At 40.8% G+C, this 27,997-nt stretch overlaps 1 protein-coding gene across 6 annotated transcripts in view; it reads right to left on the reverse strand.

Moving 5' to 3' along the window:
• LOC128704241 (rootletin) overlaps nt 1-27,997 on the reverse strand; it is a 504,072-nt gene that overhangs the window by 312,780 nt on the left and 163,295 nt on the right. For all 6 annotated transcript variants that reach the window (XM_070102946.1, XM_070102947.1, XM_070102942.1 and 3 more), the window contains exons 5-8: nt 9,015-9,125; nt 8,149-8,244; nt 7,247-7,446; nt 3,801-3,966 (exon numbers count right to left, since the gene is read on the reverse strand). In XM_070102946.1, the coding sequence (XP_069959047.1) occupies nt 3,801-3,966; nt 7,247-7,446; nt 8,149-8,244; nt 9,015-9,125 (573 nt within the window). The remainder of the gene's footprint in view (nt 1-3,800; nt 3,967-7,246; nt 7,447-8,148; nt 8,245-9,014; nt 9,126-27,997) is intronic.

Raw genomic sequence — 27,997 nt, forward strand, 5'->3', positions numbered from 1 at the left:
TACAACTTTGCTATTAGGAAATGTTCTATTTCTATTTGAAATTCCATACATGCACTTTACCGTCGCCATGTGTGATTGAACAGTTCGGAAAATTCTGCCTTGGTGGGAATCGGCCAGTGTGATAATAAAATATAATAAAAATAATAATTCTCATTATGTATAATGATGTGTTAATGGCCTGAGTGAGTTTAATATAAATGTCAAGAGCCTGGAACACATCAATATAAATCAAGGGAAACCTGTATTCTTCTAGATATATAGGCACTAAGGACAAAGGGACAAATGAATAGAATACATGTTGTGTACTATAGTATACGAGTTTGAGACTGCTTGATATGTGGGTACATTGTTAGAGAAACCCACTAGTGGAAGTAGATGGGACAGAGATTTAGCAATAGAGTACAGTACTAGAATATACAAATGTCTTTAGATCAAAGGTATACAGTACTGACAAGTTGACAAATAAGATAGCCAGATGTTGCACATGTGCCATATTCATAAACTTGGCAGTATTATTATATAACTTTGATCTAAAAATTCCCCTACATTGCTACTCAAACAATTCAATTTACATGCTACTACAAGTATTGTATTTATTCCCCTGGGATGTGTACTACCTTTTCTGAAGGTGTCATGCAATAAGCAGCTACTACAAATATTATCAATATACTTTAGGATATATAGCAATATACCCTGGAATGTGAACTAGCATTCTGAAGCTTGCATGCAGTAGCTGCGACAAATAATACCACTATATTTGGTGTCAAAATCAACACACAAATGAAGCAGCCAGAAACAAGGTAACAGTACATGGCACACCATCAGCACTAACAACCATGATCAACATCCTCACCTCAAATACCTTGCCCAGGCTCTCTCAATCCCATATGCCCATTGCAGATAGTCTAATGCATCAATATAATTTCCAGGATTATTTTCCTGATTTAATATAAAAAATCATAAGAAAATGCTAAAAACATGATCTAAAGCTATGTCTTGTTCTCTACAGCTCAGCAACTAACAGATCTTTGAGGACGAAATTTAAGCATCTATGTAAAAATTGAAACAACACTTACGTCATATTAATGTTTGACAAGTGCTGTTTTGTAATGTAAAAAAAGTGCTACAAAAAACATACTGCTACTGAAGCTAGGTAATATAAATAATTTACCTGAGCTATCTGTTGTAAGGCCATGTAAGAAGGATGAAGTAGGTGAGTTTTACATAATAACTACAAATTGATTATTACAATATCAGCAACAGAAGTGATTAAATAAGGTTGAAATGCACGCTCTTATTAGTAACAGTGTATTTGCATTTAATTTTTTTTTAAGTCGGCTATAAAAATAACTTTTACAAAATATCTGATATCAACACATTTCATCTTATGTAAATACAATTACAGTGCTGAATTTGAATTATCACAGGTAACATCCTTCAACAAAATCACATGAATAATTTTCATAAATGATTAATCAAAGTTAAATTGACGAGTGATTATCACTATACTCTTATACCTAAGGATTTAGTATTTTCCCATAAAAATTATAATCACTCATTTGACTTAATTTTCACAGATTTTTTAGTGAATTCGATTACCTATGAGATTTATGGACGAGTGAAATATGCCAGATTAACCTAAAGCACCATCCGCGATCCAAACTATCTACTACTGTACTTCCATATCAATATCAATGTTACATTTTACTGCCATGACAGTGCAGACTATTATTTATTATTAATATACGACCAAAGCATAATTTTGTTTATCCTTATGCTCGTAATCACATTTATTTCAATGTTGCTTCGTAACTTAAATAAATTTTAATATTCTAAAACTCAAATACCTGCAATAATACTGATTAAAAAGTATGAATAGTAATGATACCTATATAAACTGAAATAATTATCTAAAAATACAAAGAAAAAGGAAATTGACTAAGTTTTCATCTACAGTATGAAAAAGCATTCTGAACTCTGCACTGATACTGAACTCTCTGGACCTAGTGAAGTCAGTGCATACACTAGCTCAATAATGACCTCCAATCGCCTCTGATCACCATGATCTTTTGCCTGTTTGCAGTTTTATATTGAGGGTCTTGGGAGACCAAATTGGAATTGTTTTACCCATAACCAAGAACAAAGAAGCAACTGTTGATGAGGTGGAATCTATGCAGGTATATCCTGGATATAATGAACCCTAAGAGTAAAGTACTAGTGATTCTGCTGAAATGGTGCACAAGCTGCTCTCCAAACTCAGTCTTGAGCAAAATTCACACAAGAACAAAGTACACCAAAGCAACAACATCCTGCATTGCTAGAATATCACTGCAACCATACACAAAGCATCAAAGCAAGCAACAGCATGTTAGTGCACATGCATAATCACATACTGAGAGGTTCAGATGTTCAAATGTTTTAGCAGGGAGAACTGCCCACTGACACTTAAAGAGACAAACCAGTCTTGGACAGGGAGGAAATTCTTCCAAGAATATTTAAGGACTAGAAATACCAGCATTGGACTCGGAGCAAGAATGAACAATCAGTACAAAAACTTTGCAAAGGCCATATGGCATGTGTAATTTACTAATTTTTCTGAAGCGAGTGGTGCAGGTGTGAACATAGCAGTACCTGTGGGGCCCAAGCTAGAACCATGTGACAGCCCAGAGAGAGATCCACATTTGTGAAGGGCCTCCCTGGAGGAATCACTAGATGAAAGGATGGAGCAACCTTCCTCCCCTTTATACTTCTAATCTACCTTCGATGAGTTTCAAGAGTTCTTCTACTCCCAGAGCCTGGCCATTGGCCAAGCTTGTCAACCCTACAACAATGTTTGCTGGTTCCCACACTGCCTATGAAAGAAACTGAAAACAACAGCCTTACTTGAGGGAGCTATGAAGGCATGCAGAGAAAGGCCCCAGTAGCTCCTGCAATAGCACACAATGATCTGGGAAAAACAAGTGACCAGGGTTGTGTTGCTGGGTGAAGATTCCACTCATAATGCAGAAGCAGGACAGTGTAGGAGCACCCGAATATCAACCAGAATGGTGAGGCTAGCAAGAAAAACTTATTAGGTGGAAGGAAAGCCAACCCTTGTTGGAGCAAAGCATATAGGGTACCCAGGTACCCATTTCATTGATGGGTGAACATAGACAACAGGTGTAAAGAAACATGCCCAATATTTCTACCCTGGCTGGGAATCGAACCCAGTCCCTAGTCGTACGAAAGGAGAGCTTTAACCACCAGGCAAAAAATCTCACTTATAGAAAGTGAACAACACCTGGCAATCAGAGGTAAAGGAGGTTATTACAAAGCACAGAGTGCATGTACAGAATTCACCAAGTCCAGAAAGATGAATATCAGTGTGATTGAAGTGTGACATATTATAGGTGAGCTCCCAGTAGAGTACTGATGTTGGATAATATCACAAAAAAAAAAATAAAAGTATGAAGTGGTATTATTAGTAACTACAAAAACATATATACATAAATAAAAGTACAAAATAAAACTGCTACATACAGCTTAAAATTTTGTGTAGTGTAGTATACAAGTAGTACATAACTTACTGCATTTTCCGGCATATAAGGCACACGAGCACATAAGACAATGTGTCCAAGCAGTTGGAACGTAACATTAGTAAAGAACTGCTGAAGGGTAACCCAAAGCCCACCCTTGACCCTGACCTTGAGCATACAAGGCACTAGCTGATTTTCCAAGACTTTCTGTGGGGAGAAAATTGCGCCTTATATGGCATAAAATACGGTACTTCAAATAAAAATTAAACAATATTAAAAACTTACCTGAGATTCAATTACCCATTGCTCCTCTTTAACCTTGACTTCATCTGTCAAGCGCTTGAGAGCAAGCTGGGATTTGTCTCTTTCATCAGTCAACTCTGCAACAGTTGAGCCCAGCTTGGCCAGCTGTTCCTGTAAGTTGCTCACTTGAGCCCCAAGAGATTCACACCTACAGGAAAGATATGAAAATTCTATACAAAATATAAACTGAAAAAAATGAAGTAATTGTACTGGTAATGTTAAAAAAAAAAAGGAAAATTAATTAAAACAAAACAAATTTGGTAAAAAAAAAAACTCTTAATTTTAAAAAATGGCAATATTAACAGTAAAATATAGGCGCTCCTCGAGTTACAATGATTTGACTTTACAATGGTGCAAAAGCACTTATTTTGGAGATGAAACTTAAGATAAGTACCCAGTATAAAGGCATCAAGTCCCTAACTTGTATTCATTTATTTACTTTCCAGTACTGGCATTTAGTTACAGTAATTATTTGTTTATTTACTTATCAGTGACACTTATTTATTTACTTATTTATTTAGCATATCATATCAATTTTCAACTTACGATGACTTCATCGGAACGTAACCTTCATCAAAAGTCGAGGAACACCTGTATAACAATATTCAAGAAAATAACCTTAGTTAATGCAGTCTGAGAATACAGACATTCCTTTGAATTCCTGAATTTCTTTATTTGTGGGTTTCATTTATAAGAACATAAGAATGTAGGAACACTGCAGAAGGCCTACTGGTCCATACAAGGCAGGTCCTCATGAAAACCATCCCTTCCCAAAGCTACCCAAGAATTTACTCCTATACCCACAAACCACAAACTGGATTATCCACAAGTTTTCTGGAAGTGCCCATATTTCAGGCTACATTCATGAATATCAGTATAAACCATATTAGAGTGATACATTATATAGATTTGGTTTTTGAAACATTAAATAAACCTAAATCTGAAACAAAATTTGTTATGCAGACATTATTTACTTTTAATCACTGTTTCCACTTTCATGGGACCTCGAGGAAAGTAAACCTCCATGACTATAAAATATACATGGCAAGTGTATACCATATGTGTGTGTGCCAACTGGATGTTTTAGTACCTTTTCTTATGAATATGCCAACTAAAGAGGATAGAGCCAGTCGAGATGCCATATTTGAGGGCAATGCATGGTATGAATATTATGCAAAGAATTCGGAGCATAAAAATTAAGACAAAGTGGAGTCATTAAGGGTATAACCGAGAGGTTTAGAACATAAGAAAGAAGAAACATTGCAACAGGCCTACTGGCCTATGCGAGGGGTTGTTGAGGTACTTTGATAATACAGAGGATGGAGAGGGATAAGATGATAGAGGGTGTATAAGTCTGGGGTAGAAGTTAAGGTGGTCATCTCTGGCACGGTTAGAGGGAAGGGCTAAATTTGTGCCTACTTTGTAGGTCAATAGTAACAAAGGATAATATTAAATGTTTTATGAGTAATTCACTGCTATGTTATCAGTTCTATTTTTTTTTTTTAACAAATCGGCCGTCTCCCACCGAGGCAGGGTGACACAAAAAGAAAAATAATCCCCAAAAAGAAAATACTTTCATCATTCAACACTTTCACCTCACTCACACAATCACTGTTTTTGCAGAGGTGCTTAGAATACAACAGTTTAGAAGTATATACGTATAAAGGTACACAACATATCCCTCCAAACTGCCAATATCCCAAAACCCCTCCTTTAAAGTGCAGGCAGTGTACTTCCCATTTCCAGGACTCGAGTCCGGCTATATAAAATAACCGGTGTCCCTGAATCCCTTCATTAAATATTACCCTGCTCACACTCCAACAGCTCGTCAGGTCCCAAATACCATTCGTCTCCATTCACTCCTATATAACACGCTCACGCACGCTTGCTGGAAATCCAAGCCCCTCACCCACACAACCTCCTTTACCCCCTCCCTCCAACCCTTTCGAGGATGACCCCTACCCCGCCTTCCTTGCCCTACAGATTTATACGCTCTCCATATTCTACTTTGATCCATTCTCTCTAAATGACCAAACCACCTCAACAACCCTTCTTCAGCCCTCTGACTAATACTTTTATTAACTCCACACCTTCTCCTAATTTCCACACTCCGAATAATATTTACACCACACATTGCCCTTAGACAGGACATCTCCACTGCTTCCAACTGCCTCCTCGCTGCAGCATTTACAACCCAAGCTTCACACCCATATAAGAGTGTTGGTACCCCTATACCTTTATACATTCCCTTCTTTGACTCCATAGATAACATTCTTTGTCTCCACATATACCTCAACGCACCACTCCCCTTTTCTCCCTCTTCATAAATCTATCTGCCGACACGTCAATTCCCAAGTATCTGAAAACATTCACTTCTTCCATACTCCTCTTCCCCAATTTGATATCCAATTTTTCTTTATCTAAAATCATTTGATACCCTCATCACCTTACTCTTTTCTATATTCACTTTCAACTTTCTACCTTTACACACTCCCAAATTCGTCCACTAACCTCTGCAATTTTTCTTTAGAATCACCCATAAGGACAGTATCATCAGCAAAAAGTAACTGTCACTTCCCATTTTATATTTGATTCCCCATAATTTAATCCCACCCCTCTCCTGAACACCCTAGCATTTACTTCTTTTACAACCCCATCTATAAATATATTAAACAACCATGGTGACATTACACATCCCTGTCTAAGACCTACTTTTACCGGGAAGTAGTCTCCCTCTCTTCTACACACCCTAACCTGAGCCTCACTGCTCTCATAAAAACTCTTTACAGCATTTAGTAACTTACCACCTATTCCATGTACCTGCAACATCTACCACATTGCTCTCCTATCCACTCTACCATATGCCTTTTCTAAATCCATAAATGCAATAACAACTTCCCTACCTTTATCTAGATACTGTTCACATATATGCTTCAATGTAAACACCTGATCTACACATCCCCTACCCACTCTGAAACCTTCTTGCTCATCCGCAATCCTACATTCTGTCTTACCTCTAATTCTTTCAATGATAACCCTACCGTACACTTTTCCTGGTATACTCAGTAAACTAATTCCTCTATAATTTTTACAGTCTCTTTTGTCCCCCTTCCCTTTATATAAAGGGACTATACATGCTCTCTGCCAATCCCTAGGTACCTTCCCCTCTTTCATACATTTATTAAACAAAAATACCAACCACTCCAACACTATATCCCCCCCTGCTTTTAACATTTCTGTCATGATCCCGTCAGTTCCAGCTGCTTTACCCCCTTTCATTCTACGTAATGCCTCACGCACCTCCCCCACACTTACATCCTCCTCTTCTTCACTCCTAAAAGATGGTATACCTCCTTGGTATACATTTTTAAATTCATGTATAAAAAAAGTAACCACACTACTCTCTTGCATCATGTGGCATAACATACCTCCCTTGCTCATCTTCAAGCTTGACTAATGCAGTTTCTAAGTCAAAGGTGTGCTGGGCCTCGGACGCTCTCAACCTTTCTTCTGCTGTGGTGAGGGCAAGGTTGAGAGTTTCAATTTCCCGCTCTGTGCTTTCTCGAAACCTGCTGACCTCTGTAGCTCTGTTCTCTAACTCCCGGCAGCGACCACGGTACTCTCGCACCTGAGTGAGGTTTTTCCAGATTAGTCAGAAACATAATTCTTAGTTTCAAAATTATTCACGCAACAAATTACCCAAGCATAACAGGAGAGTTTTGTGTGATTATAAAGGTAATTTATGCTATACAGTACATAAATTCAAATAAAAATTAAAAATACACAAAGCATAATTCTAAAAGAGAGCATACAAAATACTTCCCAAACACTGATTTCATTACTTATTGAAATAAAAATTAAACATATCACAAACAAATTAGATTCCTGTGTCTACAAATTTAATCTGCATAATATAACTGAGGATACTGTCAAGTTTAAGTCTAACACACTACATCAACCAGTGGTTAAACTAAGGCTTCGATTTCTTTGTTAATCAGACAATTTTTTTTCCTTATAGTTTACTAATTGACATCCAGTTACTAAGTTGTACAGTATAACAAGATAGACTACTATTTCTTGCCCAGTAATGAAAGTCAAGAAATCTAGAAGCCAAATCCGTCAACCACAAAATTAATTTAACCAGCAAAGCACTAGATTTACACTATGCAGATTTTGAATCCTACCTACATAGACTTAATAAAGAATTTAATTTACTTTATCCTTAGAGTGCAAGATAAAAATAGCATCAGAAAATGATTTAAAATGATTGTTAACTATTACTACAACAGAAGGAGAGAGGATAATTGTAACTGAGGCACACAGTATGTACCTTGTTAGCTAGGCGATCTATGAGTGTTGTCTGCTTGCGGTGAACCTCGTGGAAATACTCAAGTCTCTTCTGGTACTCTTGCCACTCGTCCGCAACCTGCAAATTCTTCAGTAAAAATTCCTTGCCTGTTCTTAGAGTTTAGTGTTTATTCCAAAATATCTTCCCTCTTCCCCTCTCATTCATTCTCTTTTTCTCATATGCAGTATGTGTATATGTAGTATGTGCTCATCTGTATGTGATTGTAGGGGTTGAGTCATAGCTCATGGCCCCCACCTATTCACTGGTCTCTAATGGGTCCACTATCCTACCTCTTTTTAAAGCTATGTATGGATCCTGCCTCTGCTACTTCACTCTCTGCAATGTTTTACTTCCCAACACCTCTAAGGCTGAAGAAGCACTTCCTAACATCCATAAGATTTTATCTGAGTTTTCAGATGAGTGTGAGTGTGTATACACACACACACACACACACACACACACACACACACACACACACACACTATAATCACAGACAGGATATCTTAAAGTGAGACAAGCCATGGGTAGATGGAAATCTTTAGGTCAAGATCTTCTACACATCTCTGTGCATCATCAGGAGCTATGCAATGTTGCATAAGCAACAACAAGTAGACTGAGGGGAAGTTTTCTCAGAGAAAGGTAAACTGTTAATACTGTACTGGCCTGTGGACAGGTTAGCATTATACACACCCACCCACCTCATCACCCCCTTCCTTCCTTTCCACAATATGGGTAAATAAATTACTACACTCTCTCCTTGAGTAATAGCTTACAAACAAAATTCAAGCGAAGAGGCTAAACCCTGATAGGAGATCAATAAAGGTGTAGTGATATATGGTATGACTTACATGGTCGGACAGGGCAGTGTAACGTATGGAGACAGTGTCACGCTCTGCTCGCGAGGTGGCCAACATATCTTCAAGGCGACGAACCTCAGCCTCAAGGTAACGTGTCTCTTCCTGTTCAAACAAATGTAAAACACTATAATTAGAACAATAATGCAACACATTGCTATGATGTTTGTGGGGATAGTGATATTCCCGGGAGGGGGAGCAGAGGCGAGAAGAGGATTGTCAATGCTGGAAAACACAGTCAAATGTGCCTTATAAACAATACCATTTAGCCATTCATCTGTAGACTACTTTGTTCATTCAGCCCATTTTGAAATTCTCTCTCTCTCTCTTTTACACAGGGGTTTTACAAGGTAAGGTTAAGGACTCCCAACTTTATTTACAAGCTAAGAGCTGTTACCTACATCAGATCATTTGCAAACCTTTTTAAAAGGGTGGACGGGTAAGCCAATGGAAGGCCTCGGTCAGATGACCAAATGTTCCAGCTGCAGGTCATCATATGACTAAGACCCGCATCAGGAAACACTTGTCCTGTTTCCTAACAAATCTAACCTAGCCTGTGACACATATAGGATATATTATTGACAACTAATGTGGCAAATGTTGCAAATGTATGGAATAAGAGGTAGGTTATTGAAAGCACTGAAGAGTTTTTACGAGGATAGTGAGGCTCAGGTTAAGGTATGTAGGAGGGAGGGAGATTATTTCCCAGTAAAAGTAGGCCTTAGACAAGGATGTGTGACATCACCATGGTTGATCAATATATTTATAGATGGGGTTGTAAGAGAAGTGAATGCTTGGGTGTTGGCAAGAGGTCTGGGGGTTAAAAGATAAAGCAGCTAATACAAAGTGGGAGTTGTCACAGTTGCTCTTTGCTGATAGACACTGTGCTTTTGGGAGATTTTGAAGAGAAGTTGCAGAGGTTGGTGGATGAGTTTGGTAGGATATGTAAAGAAGAAAATTAAAAGTGAATATATAGGAAAGAGTAAGGTGATGAGGATAACAAAAAAAAATTAGGTAACAAAAGATTGGATTTCAGATTGGAGGGAGAGATTATGGAGGAGGTGAATGTATTCAGATACTTAGGAGTGGACGTGTCAGTAGATGGGTCTATGAAAGATGAGGGGAATCATAGAATTGACGAGGGGAAAAAGGCGAGTGGTGCAATGAGGAGTCTGGAGATAAAGAACTTTGTCCATCGAAGCAAAGAGGGAAAGGTATGAAAGTATAGTTATATCAATGCTCTTTCTTATATGGGTGTGAAGCATGGGTGGCGAGTGGTGCAACAAGAAGGCAGAAGGCAGTGGAAATGTTGTGTCTGAGAGCAATGTGTGGTGTGAATATAATGCTGAATTTATAGTTTGGAAATTAGGAAGAGGTGCAGGATTACCAAAACTATTATCCAGAGAGCTGAGGAGGGGTTGAGGTGGTTCGGACATGTAAAGAGGATGGAAATAAATAGAATGATTTCGAGTGTATAAATCTGTAATGGAGGGAAGGCAGGGTAGGGGTCGGCCTAGGAAAGGTTGGAGGGAGGGGGTAAAGGAGGTTTTGTGTGCGAGAGTCTTGGACTTCCAGCAATTATACGCGAGTGTGTTAGGTAGGAGCGAATGGAGACAAATGGTTCTTACGTGATGTTGGAAGGGATTCAGGGAAACCGTCAAGCTGGACTCGAGTCCTGGAGATGGGAAGTACAATGTCTGCACTCTGAAGGATGGGTGTTAATGTTGGTTTTATAACTGTAGTGTAAGCAAGCCTCTGGCAAGACAGTGACGGAGTGAATGATTAAAGTTTTTCTTTTTCGGCCCACCCTGCCTTGGTGAGAGACGGCCGATATGTTAATAAGAAAAATTAATAATAATTTATATCACGTGAAAACACTATACCCATAGGGAGTCATGCAGAGCCTGGGGAGAGGCGATCAGGTTTGATCAAAGTGGTTGGTAGCTCCAATTCCTCGGATCAAGAGCCCTTCACTTGCCTTGAGGTGCCTCCATCGAGAGGACAGATTGTAATATCTTCAATCTGTTGAACAGTGTTGACAATGGCGTCAATCTCCTCGTGTTGGCATCCTTCACCATGCTCGTTTCCTCTGCTTATTTACCACTCTCCTCCTTCCTTTATCATTTATTTCCTCCATACATTCTTTACCCTCCTACACCCTTCGTTTCCTTCCTGTTCCTTTTTCTTTTGCCTATTCATTCTTGTTTCCTTCTTTTTCCTTCGTCTTTTCTTTTTCCTTCATTATCCTTTTCATCTACTTCTGCTGCAGGTTATGTAATACTATTTCAAAGACAAAGAGGGAACACTGTCGTAAGTTTTCAATATATCGTGAGCGAAGGGGATACATCAGGGGAGCATTATAGTCAGGGGGAAATATGTTCAGGAGGTTGTGTGTCGCACATCTACGAGTAAAGTGTTGGATAAGTCTTCCCTTCACTTCCCTCTCCCCAGCATGAGCATGTACACTAGATTCTTCGGTTCTCATAAGAGAGAAGCACTGTAGTAGGCCTACTGGCTCATGACTCGATAAATCATCAATAACACGACTGTAAACAAACCACCGCTACCGCTTGCATGGGTTCAAACCCCACCCGTTCCGTGGTTTTTCTACTAGCCCATCTCGATCATATTCTAAGTAAAACTTATATTAAGGCTCTATACTGCGCGATATTATTTGTAAATGTACTTGAAAAAAAAGCGTTCAAAACTGATTAGCGCATACCATGAGAAGGCATTTTCACGTTCTATGTATATTGAATGACATTTTTTCCCACTCACATTTACAAACAACAACTCGCTGAGTCTTATTTGAGGGTAAATTGTATGTGCAAGTTCTATGTACATGTGAAAAGACCCATTGTCTAGTAGAAACAAAAGATTAAAAGTAAAAATATTAAACTTTCTATTCTGGAGTGTGACTACTCTATTCCTATCACTCCCATCTGTTATACATAAATAACTAAAATATAATGAACACTTGTTAATGCTCAATAATAACCCAAAAACTCAGGAGATTGACTGATCCGTATATTTCGACCCCCTTCAGCTGCCAAAATTGTTAGCGTCGACGGCTCTACTGACTCTCGCTATGACCTATCTAGCAGCACTCAAGCTAAGAGCATTCATGAAAGTGACAGGTTCTTGTTAAAATTAACCTCTCTTTCCCCAGGAGCTATGTCACCCCTTTCGAATTTAGCGCTTCCCTATAATAATAATATTATTAAAGCAATAATATAATAATAATAATAATAATAATAATATATAATATAATTTCCAACAGCAGCAAACTATACCATTTAATATATATTAAAATAATAGATTTCTTATGCTGACACTGCAATAGTTACTGCATAGTCACGGTCACTGCACCATCACAACACAGCTCCTTTCATTGTCCAGCTACTGTCACGGCCGCTACACTATGACAGTCATCCACTGCAGAGACATTTGTTAACCCAGAAGTGACATGTTTACACAGGGAACGCTCTGGCTAAAACATTCCCGGGGCAGAATAAATCCGGTAATCAATGATACCTCCCTTATTATAGTAAGAGCTAGGAACAATGAGTCCTAACCATAATTTATAAGGGGTGGACCGGTAAGCCAGCGGAAGGCCTCGTTCAGATGACCAGAAGCTCCAGCTGTGGATCATCATGTGACTAAGACCCGCGTAAGGAAACACTTGTCCTGTTGCCAGACAAACCTTCCTTAAACTAACTTCCCTCAGACCAGACCCCCCCCCCCCTCTACACATCGAAGGCGTTGAAACTCATTAATAACCCTGACATGCTACTATTCACACTAACGGAGAAGATATGTAAAAAGAGTCGCGGAGCACTTGGAAAGTAGGTTCAAAATCAGTTAAGAGCACAGGTTTGGAGATGGCAAATCTTGTTTCACAAACCTTCTAAAGATCTATGACAAAGTAAGAGAAGTCAGGCAGGAAAGTAAGGGATGGGTGGATTGTATATTTCTTCAATAAATCATTTGATATTGTGCCCCGCAAGAGACTAGGACAAAACCTCGTGGAGCAAGCATGAGTAACAAAGCAGAGACGAAGTTTAATTGTCCTAGAAAAGATGCTAGCATGGAGAGCGAGAGAGAGAGAGCGAGAGAGAGCGAGAGAGAGAGAGAGAGAGAGAGAGAGAGAGAGAGAGAGAGAGAGAGAGAGAGAGAGAGAGAGAGAGAGAGAGAGAGAGAGAGAGAGAGAGAGAGAGAGAGAGAGAGAGAGAAAAAAAAAAGTCCCGTAAGTATCGTTATATGGGAACGACGTACCGATGTATCAGTTTCCTGATGATATAAAATTAATAAGGAGAATAAAATCCGATGAGGACAATGCTACAAATGGACCAAGAGGAAATGCAAGATTACTCTGACGAGTCGCTACTTGAGATCAAACTCAGCAAATACAAGGTTATGAAAACTGAGAAAGGGGCAAGAGTGTAACCTGAGGAACTCGGTGCAGATTTGGAGATAATGAGGCTGCAGACCTCACTCGAGGAGAAAGACCAGCAGCACCAGAGAGAACTCCGTCCTCCTTAGGTTAATTTAAACTTGCTTAAGTTACGTTAGGTTTGCATTAATTTAAATATATGTAATTTAACTACATGTAACGAATTAGCCACTGCCGTAGCCTAATTCGATGAAGTGATAGGTGTGGGTAACAGCAAATATAATGGGGAAAAAGGATGCGGCCTTTGAGAAAACTGGTTAATATCAGCCAAGAATACGTTAATCCTTAAATTAGGGATCAAAGAGAACTGTCAGTGTATGTACAGAGATGTACACCTCTGTGTACATACTGCCTCCGGTGGCTGAGTGAGCAAGCATACATACATATATAAAATACTTATAAAACTCCGTTCCAATGCCTGTCTTTTCCCCCAGTATGACTCGGCAAATATATCGTAGTGATAAGATCAGCGGGTCGACAAGGGTGCTAATGTCTACCAAAGTATGGAATGACCCTTGCGTTACTGGTAATTCTTATCTCTTGGCTTACACGTTGTATTCAAGCAAAAATACACTCAATACACACACCCTCATTGTAGCCGACATTGCTACACTAAAGCTGGAAAATATACACTTACTGCCCGCAAAGAATCAAACTACTGGAATGTCTGAAATCTCTTGGAATATGGTCTTTGAAATAGAGAAACAGATTCCTGATCATATATACATGGAAAATACTCGAGGGGTTATGGCTACCAATTTGCACATCGTTAAAACTTACTAAGGAGAGTGATACAAAATTAAATGTAGAATATACCAAGTGACTTAAGAAATCGTAATGACACGATTGCAAATAAACCATACCCCCGGCCGGGATTGAACCCGCGGTCATAGAGTCTCAAAACTCCAGCCCGTCGCGCTAGCCACTAGACCAGCTAGCCACAATAAGATTCATCCAACTAGGTATATTTCTACACCATAGGAAAGTTAGCACAGGCACCTCTGTGACCACAAATGCAAGTTTTTACAGACGAATCTCCAGCTAGCGTGGCCGTGACGAACTCTAGCTCAAGTCCCTTCACTGCCGTCAACATGACTTAAGAAATCGTAATGACACGATTGCAAATAAACCATACCCCCCGGCCGGGATTGAACCCGCGGTCATAGAGTCTCAAAACTAGCTAGCTGGTCTAGTGGCTAGCGCGACGGGCTGGAGTTTTGAGACTATGACCGCGGGTTCAATCCCGGCCGGGGGTATGGTTTATTTGCAATCGTGTCATTACGATTTCTTAAGTCATGTTGACGGCAGTGAAGGGACTTGAGCTAGAGTTCGTCACGGCCACGCTAGCTGGAGATTCGTCTGTAAAAACTTGCATTTGTGGTCACAGAGGTGCCTGTGCTAACTTTCCTATGGTGTAGAAATATACCTAGTTGGATGAATCTTATTGTGGCTAGCTGGTCTAGTGGCTAGCGCGACGGGCTGGAGTTTTGAGACTCTATGACCGCGGGTTCAATCCCGGCCGGGGGTATGGTTTTATACCAAGTGAAATTGGCACAATTAGAACACACTGGTCATAACCCTGGTCCAGGACTCTTCAACCTATTACCAAGAAATATGAGAAATATTGCTGGAACAAATGTAAAGGTGTTCATTGGGAAATCTGCGCCACTGCCTCTTCAAAGTGCCAGATTAGCCAGATAGTGGTGGTTACGTAGGCGTCTGGACAGCTGGCACACTGAATTTTGGGCCTCGGGCTAGGTTTAGTGAGTGGAACTGTCCAAACCTATCAAACATGGTCAGTACTTCGGTAACGTCACTATGCAAGGACTACTGGACCTTAAGCTACATTGATTTCGTCACTTTGCAAGGAAGAGTGGTCGATCGAGTTGACGGGGAGGGGAAGGAGGTTAGAGGAAGAATACAGAGATAAAGTACAATAAACAGCAGCCAAACTTCACAACATCGACGCCATGGCGGGTCTCTAAGATTCTTAGATTTAAAACCTATTGGTTGCACGAGGGTCATAAAGTACATATTTCACATGTATATCCCGTCAAAAACATACATTAAAGTAAACTGAGTGCATCATTAGATCAAAGATACAGTACCGACAACTTGATGAATAAGACGTGCAACACCTGACTATCTTTAGTGAACAAAGTATCTCCTGTTCAGCAGATTTTATCAATTTATTAAACTGATAAGGGCTGCTAAACAAGCGAAACGTCTCTAAAAGATAGCCAGATGTTGCACATGTCTTACTCATCAACTACACCTATTGGCGGAGTACATATGCAAATATACACCTGGTGGAGTACATATGGTGTATGTACTCGACAGTGTTAAACATTCGGTGTATCATTACTTATCTTAACGAGACTCCTGCAACTTTCAGAAAGGGAACATAGTAGTTTACCAATGATCGTCACTTTATATGTATGTAACAGTTCAATCAGCTGAACCATTATGAAAATACTTTAGCCCAGTTTACCCTTTAACTAATTCAGCCTAGTTCATCCTTCATATTTCAGCCGAGTCCACCCTTCATACTTCAGCCTAGTCCACCCTTCATACTTCAGCCTAGTTCACCCTTCATACTTCAGCCTAGTCCATCCTTCACACTTCAGCCTAGTCCACCCTTCATACTTCAGCCTAGTTCATCCTTTATACTTCAGCCTAGTCCATCCTTCATACTTCAGCCTAGTTCATCCTTCATATTTCAGCCTAGTTCATCCTTCATACTTCAGCCTAGTCCATCCTTCACACTTCAGCCTAGTCCACCCTTCATACTTCAGCCTAGTTCATCCTTTATACTTCAGCCTAGTCCATCCTTCATAATTCAGCCTAGTTCATCCTTCATATTTCAGCCTAGTTCATCCTTCATACTTCAGCCTAGTCCATCCTTCACACTTCAGCCTAGTCCACCCTTCATACTTCAGCCTAGTTCATCCTTTATACTTCAGCCTAGTCCACCCTTCATACTTCAGCCTAGTTCACCCTTCATACTTCAGCCTAGTCCATCCTTCACACTTCAGCCTAGTCCACCCTTCATACTTCAGCCTAGTTCATCCTTTATACTTCAGCCTAGTCCATCCTTCATACTTCAGCCTAGTTCATCCTTTATACTTCAGCCTAGTTCATCCTTCATACTTCAGCCTAGTTCATCCTTCATATTTCAGCCGAGTCCACCCTTCATACTTCAGCCTAGTCCACCCTTCATACTTCAGCCTAGTTCATCCTTCATACTTCAGCCTAGTCCATCCTTCATACTTCAGCCTAGTCCACCCTTCATACTTCAGCCTAGTTCACCCTTCATACTTCAGCCTAGTCCATCCTTCACACTTCAGCCTAGTCCACCCTTCATACTTCAGCCTAGTTCATCCTTTATACTTCAGCCTAGTCCATCCTTCATACTTCAGCCTAGTCCATCCTTCATACTTCAGCCTAGTCCACCCTTCATACTTCAGCCTAGTTCATCCTTCATACTTCAGCCTAGTCCATCCTTCATACTTCAGCCTAGTCCACCCTTCATACTTCAGCCTAGTCCACAGTTCATACTTCAGCCTAGTCCACCCTTCATACTTCAGCCTAGTCCACCCTTCATACTTCAGCCTAGTCCACCCTTCATACTTCAGCCTAGTCCACCCTTCATACTTCAGCCTAGTCCACCCTTCATACTTCAGCCTAGTCCATCCTTCATACTTCAGCCTAGTTCACCCTTCATACTTCAGCCTAGTTCACCCTTCATACTTCAGCTTAGTTCACCCTTCATACTTCAGCCTAGTTCACCCTTCATACTTCAGCCTAGTTCACCCTTCATACTTCTGCCTAGTTCACCCTTCATACTTCAGCGTAGTTCACCCTACATACTTCAGCCTAGTCCATACTTCAGCCTAGTCCACCCTTCATACTTCAGCCTAGTCCATCCTTCATACTTCAGCCTAGTCCATCCTTCATACTTCAGCCTAGTCCATCCTTCATACTTCAGCCTAGTCCACCCTTCATACTTCAGCCTAGTCCACCCTTCATACTTCAGCCTAGTCCACCCTTCATACTTCAGCCTAGTCCACCCTTCATACTTCAGCCTAGTCCACCCTTCATACTTCAGCCTAGTCCACCCTTCATACTTCAGCCTAGTCCACCCTTCATACTTCAGCCTAGTCCACCCTTCATACTTCAGCCTAGTTCACCCTTCATACTTCAGCCTAGTTCACCCTTCATACTTCAGCTTAGTCCACCCTTCATACTTCAGTCTAGTTCACCCTTCATACTTCAGCCTAGTTCACCCTTCATACTTCAGCCTAGTTCACCCTTCATACTTCAGCCTAGTTCACCCTTCATACTTCAGCCTAGTCCACCCTTCATACTTCAGCCTAGTCCACCCTTCATACTTCAGCCTAGTCCATCCTTCATACTTCAACCTAGTCCATCCTTCATACTTCAACCTAGTCCATCCTTCATACTTCAACCTAGTCCATCCTTCATACTTCAGCCTAGTTCACCCTTCATACTTCAGCCTAGTCCACCCTTCATACTTCAGCCTAGTCCACCCTTCATACTTCAGCCTAGTCCACCCTTCATACTTCAGCCTAGTCCACCCTTCATACTTCAGCCTAGTCCACCCTTCATACTTCAGCCTAGTCCACTCTTCATACTTCAGCCTAGTTCACCCTTCACAGTTCAGCCTAGTCCATCCTTCATACTTCAGCCTAGTTCACTTTTCAATAATGTCTTCAGTCTAGTCCATCCTTCATACTTCAGCCTAGTCCATCCTTCATACTTCAGCCTAGTCCATCCTTCATACTTCAGCCTAGTCCATCCTTCATACTTCAGCCTAGTCCATCCTTCATACTTCAGCCTAGTCCATCCTTCATACTTCAGCCTAGTCCATCCTTCATACTTCAGCCTAGTCCACCCTTCATACTTCAGCCTAGTCCACCCTTCATACTTCAGCCTAGTCCATCCTTCATACTTCAGCCTAGTCCACCCTTCATACTTCAGCCTAGTCCATCCTTCATACTTCAGCCTAGTCCACCCTTCACACTTCAGCCTAGTCCATCCTTCATACTTCAGCCTAGTCCATCCTTCATACTTCAGCCTAGTTCACTTTTCAACAATGTCTTCAGTCTAGTCAACCCTTCATACTTCAGTCTAGTCCACCCTTCATACTTCAGCCTAGTCCACCCTTCATACTTCAGCCTAGTCCATCCTTCATACTTCAGCCTAGTCCACCCTTCATACTTCAGCCTAGTCCACCCTTCATACTTCAGCCAAGTCCACCCTTCATACTTCAGCCTAGTCCACCCTTCATACTTCAGCCTAGTCCACCCTTCAATCTTCAGCCTAGTCCATCCTTCATACTTCAACCTAGTCCATCCTTCATACTTCAACCTAGTCCATCCTTCATACTTCAACCTAGTCCATCCTTCATACTTCAGCCTAGTTCACCCTTCATACTTCAGCCTAGTCCACCCTTCATACTTCAGCCTAGTCCACCCTTCATACTTCAGCCTAGTCCACCCTTCATACTTCAGCCTAGTCCACCCTTCATACTTCAGCCTAGTCCACCCTTCATACTTCAGCCTAGTCCACTCTTCATACTTCAGCCTAGTTCACCCTTCACAGTTCAGCCTAGTCCATCCTTCATACTTCAGCCTAGTTCACTTTTCAATAATGTCTTCAGTCTAGTCCATCCTTCATACTTCAGCCTAGTCCATCCTTCATACTTCAGCCTAGTCCACCCTTCATACTTCAGCCTAGTCCATCCTTCATACTTCAGCCTAGTCCATCCTTCATACTTCAGCCTAGTCCATCCTTCATACTTCAGCCTAGTCCATCCTTCATACTTCAGCCTAGTCCATCCTTCATACTTCAGCCTAGTCCATCCTTCATACTTCAGCCTAGTCCACCCTTCATACTTCAGCCTAGTCCACCCTTCATACTTCAGCCTAGTCCATCCTTCATACTTCAGCCTAGTCCACCCTTCATACTTCAGCCTAGTCCATCCTTCATACTTCAGCCTAGTCCACCCTTCACACTTCAGCCTAGTCCATCCTTCATACTTCAGCCTAGTTCACTTTTCAACAATGTCTTCAGTCTAGTCAACCCTTCATACTTCAGTCTAGTCCACCCTTCATACTTCAGCCTAGTCCACCCTTCATACTTCAGCCTAGTCCACCCTTCATACTTCAGCCTAGTCCATCCTTCATACTTCAGCCTAGTCCACCCTTCATACTTCAGCCTAGTCCACCCTTCATACTTCAGCCTAGTCCACCCTTCATACTTCAGCCTAGTCCACCCTTCATACTTCAGCCTAGTCCACCCTTCAATCTTCAGCCTAGTCCATCCTTCATACTTCAGCCTAGTCCATCCTTCATACTTCAGCCTAGTCCATCCTTCATACTTCAGCCTAGTTCACTTTTCAACAATGTCTTCAGTCTAGTCCACCCTTCATACTTCAGCCTAGTCCACCCTTCATACTTCAGCCTAGTCCATCGTTCATACTTCAGCCTAGTCCACCCTTCATCAGCCTAGTCCACCCTTCATACTTCAGCCTAGTCCATCCTTCATACTTCAGCCTAGTTCATCCTTCATACTTCAGCCTAGTTCATCCTTCATACTTCAGCCTAGTTCACTTTTCAACAATGTCTTCAGTCTAGTCCACCCTTCATACTTCAGCCTAGTCCACCCTTCATACTTCAGCCTAGTCCATCCTTCATACTTCAGCCTAGTCCACCCTTCATACTTCAGCCTAGTCCACCCTTCATACTTCAGCCTAGTCCATCCTTCATACTTCAGCCTAGTCCATCCTTCATACTTCAGCCTAGTTCACTTTTCAACAATGTCTTCAGTCTAGTTCATCCTTCATACTTCAGCCTAGTCCATCCTTCATACTTCAGCCTAGTTCACTTTTCAACAATGTCTTCAGTCTAGTCCACCCTTCATACTTCAGTCTAGTCCACCCTTCATACTTCAGCCTAGTCCACCCTTCATACTTCAGCCTAGTCCATCCTTCATACTTCAGTCTAGTCCACCCTTCATACTTCAGTCTAGTCCACCCTTCATACTTCAGCCTAGTCCACCCTTCATACTTCAGCCTAGTCCATCCTTCATACTTCAGCCTAGTCCATCCTTCATACTTCAGCCTAGTTCACTTTTCAACAATGTCTTCAGTCTAGTCCACCCTTCATACTTCAGCCTAGTCCATCCTTCATACTTCAGCCTAGTTCATCCTTCATACTTCAGCCTAGTTCATCCTTCAGCCTAGTTCACCCTTCATACTTCAGTCTAGTCCACCCTTCATACTTCAGCCTAGTCCACCCTTCATACTTCAGCCTAGTCCATCCTTCATACTTCAGCCTAGTTCACTTTTCAACAATGTCTTCAGTCTAGTTCATCCTTCATACTTCAGCCTAGTCCATCCTTCATACTTCAGCCTAGTCCATCCTTCATACTTCAGCCTAGTCCATCCTTCATACTTCAGCCTAGTCCATCCTTCATACTTCAGCCTAGTTCATCCTTCATACTTCAGCCTAGTCCATCCTTCATACTTCAGCCTAGTCCATCCTTCATACTTCAGCCTAGTTCACTTTTCAACAATGTCTTCAGTCTAGTTCATCCTTCATACTTCAGCCTAGTCCACCCTTCATACTTCAGTCTAGTTCATCCTTCATACTTCAGTCTAGTTCACCCCTCAACATACACGTAGAAAAATATTCAACGGTCAAGTTGCTGACAATATTGTTGTGCGTTGCAGAAGATTATTGATGGTTCTTATGAATTACTCGCCAGTGGTCGGGTATTACCTTACCCTGGTACACTGGCGGTCCTATCATTACTATTATTGCATATTAATAAGGAAGCCATACAATTTCCAAAGCTGCACAGGTTTGAACCACATTGAAGATGCTTCCCATTGCCTGGATCAAGAGCCCTTGACCAGCATTCAAGGTACCCCCTCCTTTCGAAGGGGCTTCCGCCCGTAAAAAAGGATTATTGTCACGATTTAATTACTGCTCGACACGCTTCCAACATTATGGAAGTCAAGAAGAATTGAATTATTTCAGCTTATGCCATATTTTATAATGATAATAATAACAATTACATACGATATCGTGTATTCAACGAAATATTAATAAATCGAGCACAGTTAGTCACTTATTCAACGAAACGTTAATTACAAATCGAGAACTTCTAAATATGGCTTTTTTTTTACTTCTCGGTGATTTTATTGACCTATTTATTAGCCTAATTGCTTCTTGTTCAGTGTCAGCTGGATAACTAGTGTGCTTGGACCCCTGCTAGTCTTGATATACATAAATGATTAGCTAAAAGTAACTACTAGGGAAAACAACGGCAAAAGACTGACTCCTAAGTGACAGACTGACATGCTCAGTAATGTTTGAATTCAATCCTAGCAAGTGCACGTACATATAATAAAGGATGGCGTGAAAAGGCAGGTCAATAATCTGGCTGACTCGGGTACAAGGAAAAAGATCTGAGAGTAGGCATCTCACCGAGCATATCACCAGCAGTACATATCAAACGTACATCATCATCTGTATTACTTGCTAACCTAATACATGTTTTGAAGAGCCTGTACAATTACTTTAGAGCAATATACACAACTTACATTAGGTCCAACTTATAGTTTGTGGAGATATCATAAAACTTCCATTTGACCAAACATTAAAAAAGAAACTAAAAATTAAAATTATGTGATAAGGGAGGAACCATAGCAAAGAGTGATGACTACAAGGAGACTTAAGGAACTTAACCTAACAATCCTATGAGAGGAAGATAATGGATTCATGATTATGATATAAAAATAATGCTGAAACGATTACAAAGAGTGGGTATGGAAGGTTGTTTTATACTAGAGGAAAGGGAGCCAGGAGATACACTGTATATGGCAACTAATACAGAGCCACAGGGACACGAGGAATATATTTTTACACAAAAATCAATTTTACAGACTAAGAGCTGTCATCCTACCGTGGCTCATTGTAAAGTATATATTTATTTGAAGGTAGCAAGTGGTGTACCGTGAGAGGTGGAGGTAAATACTACTCACAGTTTGGTAACTTTATTACGAAACGTTTCGCATATGCGTTGGGTTTCTTCAGTAGAGAACAGAGGCAGTAGAACATTACAATGGTATAAAATACCGACAGATTGTTAGGTAAGACACATATGCAACAGTTAGGTATCTTTATTTCGAAACGTTTCGCCTACACAGTAGGCTTCTTCAGTCGAGTACAGAAAAGTTGATAGAAGCAGAAGATACTTGAAGACGATGTAATCAGTCCATCACCCTTAAAGTTTTGAGGTGGTCAGTCCCTCAGTCTGGAGAAGAGCATTGTTCCATAGTATGAAACAACCTAACTGTTGCATATGTGTCTTACCTAACAGAGGCAGTAGAGATGTCAAGACGATGTAATCATTGTATTACCCGTGAAGGGTGATACACTGATTACATCGTCTTTACATCTTCACTGCTTCTGCTCCCGCCTCTGTACTCTACTAAAGAACGTTTCGCCTACACAGTAGGCTTCTTCAGTTAAATAGAGAGGCAGCAGGTGTAGTAGTGAAATTATGTAATCAGTCCATCAACCTTGGATAAATAGTATTTAAGGTGGTCAGTCCCTCAGCCTGAGGAGGAGTTCAGCTCCATGGTCTGGAACGATACGAAACTGAAGCATGAGAATGGAGTCTTAAATACTGTGGAAGGTGAGGTGGAAGATCTCGAAGACGTTGCAGGGGACGGGATTCACTAGTGGAAGTAAGAGGGTAGGTCTTTCTGGAATCCAACCCCCTCCCTCTTACTCATAACTAGTAGATACGCGATGTGTGGAACAGAGGACATCATCTACACTTCATCAAATACTATTTCTCCAAGGTTGATGGGCTGATTACATCGGTTTCATTTCAGTACTGCACCTGCTGTTCTGCATTTGACTGAAGAAGCCTACTGTGTAGGCGAAACATTTCGGAATAAAGTTAATTAATGGTAAACCATACCACGGGTGGGATTAGAACCCGCGATCAAAGTGCCTCGAAACTTCAGACCGTCGCGTTAGCCACTGGGCCAGCTAGCTTCAATAAGATTCGTCCAACTAGGTACCTAATGGTATACAATACTTGTCGGTATTGTATACAATTATCACAGTGTTCATAGTTTTTGAGAGTATGTATGAGAGACCAGGAATCATTGAAATGATCAGTATGAGGCCCGGTGGCCTGGTGGCTAAAGCTTCCGCTTCACACACGGAGGGCCCGGGTTCGATTCCCGGCGGGTGGAAACATTTCGACACGTTTCCTTACACCTGTTGTCCTGTTCACCTAGCAGCAAATAGGTACCTGGGTGTCAGTCGACTGGTGTGGGTCGCATCCTGGGGGACAAGATTAAGGACCCCAATGGAAATAAGTTAGACAGTCCTCGATGACGCACTGACTTTCTTGGGTTATCCTGGGTGGCTAACCCTCCGGGGTTAAAAATCCGAACGAAATCTTATCTTAACTTGACCAGTGCAAACAAACAGTTGTGTATAACAAGATGACGACATACCGGAAACTATCATTCACAATTACAAGTGAAGATGTTATCCGATATGATATAAACTTGGTTTAGAAAAAGACAACGTCATGGACAGTGTGTCCCTCAACTGTGATATCCCATGTTTCTAGTTATCTCCAAGACTCGACACAATTCTTAACCCTCAAAACTACCACCATACACGCTGTACTCTTATTTGTAGAGAATTATATCGGTCAAACAATTATTATATCCATGGGAAGTAATAAACCCGTAGGAGTCATACAGTGCCTGGGGAAGGTTTGATACGGAGACGGGAAGAGGACCTTTAATAATCCTTGCATTAAGAGCCCTTCACCAGCTCGAGACAAAAACTTAAAACATTTCTCACGAAATCGTAATAACACGATTGTAAAGAAGCCAGGGAACGGGTGGGGGGTTTGAACCCATGGAAAGTGAATCCTAAAACTCACTGGCCAGTGTGTTAACGCATTGGCCAGTCAGTGTTAGTACTCACTTGCCCTGGGTTCGAGCTCCACCTGTTCCGCGACTTATTGAAACATATATTGAGACAGGAAATGTTAGGACAAACCCAAATAGCTTTGACTAACCTTAGCCCAAATATACGATTTTTTTATTTTAAAATTTAGCATTTTGTATAAAATAATCTAAAATATTAATAGAAGACTCTCAGGTATGTTTGGCTTGATATAAAACATAAAAAAATTAGTAATCCTGGTGTGATCTTGTTTTTACAGAGTAATATCACGCGATGTTCCGGCTATACTGAGAGACGCTGGTCTCTGCTGCCACACCACCTCGTTGTCAACAAACATCTCACGCTTGTATAAGAAAATCCTTCTATTCACCAATTTAGGAATTTAGTCAAACAAGAAGTGCAAAATGCGCCTATATTTACTGAATAAACTTTACGTACAAATATATTTACAGTTTGCATGAACAAGAAGTCACACTGTGGTAAAACACAAGAGAAGTAATATCCCATCGCCAGGTGTATCAACCTCTATGCCAAATGTAGGGTAATCAACACAACACTGGACTAATCATATAAAGGATACTCAAACAAGCATCAAGGTGCAAACAAACCATACCACGGGCGGGTATAGATCCCGCGATCAGAAAGTCTCAAAACTCCAGACCGTCGCGTTAGCGACGTGCAAGTGGCAGCTATCACACCACAATTCCACACCTCGTATGTGTGTGCGCGCGCGCGCGCGCACACACACACCTTGCAGATATCATCTAGTCTAATACTAGATACAACGTAAGACGCCAACAAAGTCATCTGAGACAAAGGTCATCCAGTCCTCACATAGGCTGACTCCACACAGCTTTGCAAATACTAAGCTCACTCTGAGAGAATATGAAGTAAAGAAATTAGAAGACTCTGTGATGCTATGAACATAAGAACATAAGAACATAAGAAAGGAGGAACACTGCAGGAGGCCTGCTGGCCCATACTAGGCAGGTCCTTTACAATTCATCCCACTAACAAAACATTTACCCAACCCAATTTTCAATGCTACCCAAGAAATAAGCTCTGATGTGAAAGTCCCACTCAAATCCAACCCTTCCCACTCATGTACTTATCCAACCTAGATTTGAAACTACCCAAAGTCCTAGCCTCAATAACCCAACTAGGTAGACTGTTCCACTCATCAACTACCCTATTTCCAAACCAATACTTTCCTATGTCCTTTCTAAATCTAAACTTATCTAATTTAAATCCATTACTGCGGGTTCTCTCTTGGAGAGACATCCTCAAGACCTTATTAATATCCCCTTTATTAATACCTATCTTCCACTTATACACTTCGATCAGGTCTCCCCTCATTCTTCGTCTAACAAGTGAATGTAACTTAAGAGTCTTCAATCTTTCTTCATAAGGAAGATTTCTGATGCTATGTATTAATTTAGTCATCCTACGCTGAATGTTTTCTAACGAATTTATGTCCATTTTGTAATACGGAGACCAGAACTGAGCTGCATAATCAAGGTGAGGCCTTACTAATGATGTATAAAGCTGCAGTATGACCTCTGGACTTCTGTTGCTTACACTTCTTGATATAAATCCCAGTAATCTATTTGCCTTATTACGTACGCTTAGGCATTGCTGTCTTGGTTTAAGGTTGCTGCTCACCATAACCCCCAAGTCCTTTTCGCAATCTGTATGGCTAAGTTCTACATCATTTAATTTATAAGTACTAGGGTTATGGGCACTCCCAAGCTTCAGAACCTTGCACTTATCTACATTGAACTGCATCTGCCACTTTTCTGACCAAGAATAGAGTTTGTTTAAGTCCTCCTGAAGTTCCCTAACATCTACGTTTGAATCAATTATCCTACCTATCTTTGTGTCATCGGCGAATTTGCTCATATCACTAGTAATTCCCTCATCAAGATCATTGATATATATTATAAACAACAACGGGCCCAAGACTGATCCCTGTGGAACGCCACTTGTTACAGATCCCCACTCGGATTTAACCCCATTTATGGACACTCTCTGCTTCCTGTCAGTGAGCCATGACTCGATCCACGAGAGCACTTTTCCCCCAATGCCATGGGCTGCCACTTTCTTTAACAGTCTATGGTGCGGAACTCTATCAAAAGCCTTACTAAAATCTAAGTAAATAATATCAAATTCTTTATTGTGGTCAACAGCCTCAAAAGCTTTACTGAAGAAAGTTAATAAATTAGATAGACAAGACCGGCCTCTTGTGAATCCATGCTGAGTATCATTAATCAAGCTATGCTTATCGAGATGGCTTCTTATAATCTCAGCTATAATTGACTCTAGTAATTTGCCTACAATTGAGGTCAGGCTTATTGGGCGGTAATTTGACGGTAACGACTTGTCCCCTGTTTTAAAAATAGGAGTTACATTAGCCATCTTCCACATATCAGACACTACACCTGTTTGAAGAGATAAATTAAAAATATTAGTTAATGGTTCACAGAGTTCCATTTTGCATTCCTTAAGAACCCTTGAAAAAACCTCATCAGGACCCGGCGACTTATTTTGCTTCAGTCTGTCTATCTGCCTCACAACCATCTCACTAGTGACTGTGATGTTACATAATTTATCTTCTTCTAGCCCACTGTAAAAATTAATTACTGGAATATTGTTAGTGTCTTCCTGTGTAAAAACTGAGAGAAAATAATTATTTAAAATCAAGCACATTTCATTCTCATTGTCAGTAAGGTGCCCATAGTTATTTTTAAGGGGACCTATCTTATCTCTAACTTTTGTTCTATAGACCTGGAAAAAACTTTTTGGGTTAGTTTTAGAATCCCTAGCAACTTTAATTTCATAGTCCCTTTTAGCTTTTCTTATCCCCTTTTTAATGTCCCTCTTAATGTCAATATACTGATTCATAAGATGACCCTCACCTCTTTTGATACGCCTATAAATTCCTTTCTTATGCCCTAGTAGATATTTGAGCCTATTATTCATCCATTTTGGGTCATTTCTATTTGATCTAATTTCTTTATATGGGATAAACGCTCTTTGAGCAGCATGTATAGTGTTCAGAAAACTGTCATATTGGAGATGGTTTGGCCATTTTACAAAGGACGGGGCAGAACAGGATGACCAATAAAATGTAGACATGATGGGTGGTGAGGATGTTACTGTTCGGAGTTTCAGGTGAACTGTGACGTGTGTGCTTTTACACACACACACACACACACACACACACACACACACACACACACACACACAGACACACACACACACACACACACACACACACACACACGAGAGAATGTTGACATTTTACTGCCTAAGACCACCCTACCTTGGTGAGAAAGCACGGATGTGTTAACTAGCTATGAGAGAGCACCAAAATGCTGCCGATGCCGACACCGATATTCAATTTTAGGCCGATACCGATACTGTGGCACTTACCTAGTGCTAACAAAAACTTTATTGTTGCTGTAGGGACAAGTTTCGGTGAGCAAACACGA

This window comes from Cherax quadricarinatus, chromosome 84 (assembly GCF_038502225.1).
Source record: "Cherax quadricarinatus isolate ZL_2023a chromosome 84, ASM3850222v1, whole genome shotgun sequence".
In the NCBI taxonomy this organism is placed as follows: Eukaryota; Metazoa; Arthropoda; class Malacostraca; order Decapoda; family Parastacidae; genus Cherax; species Cherax quadricarinatus.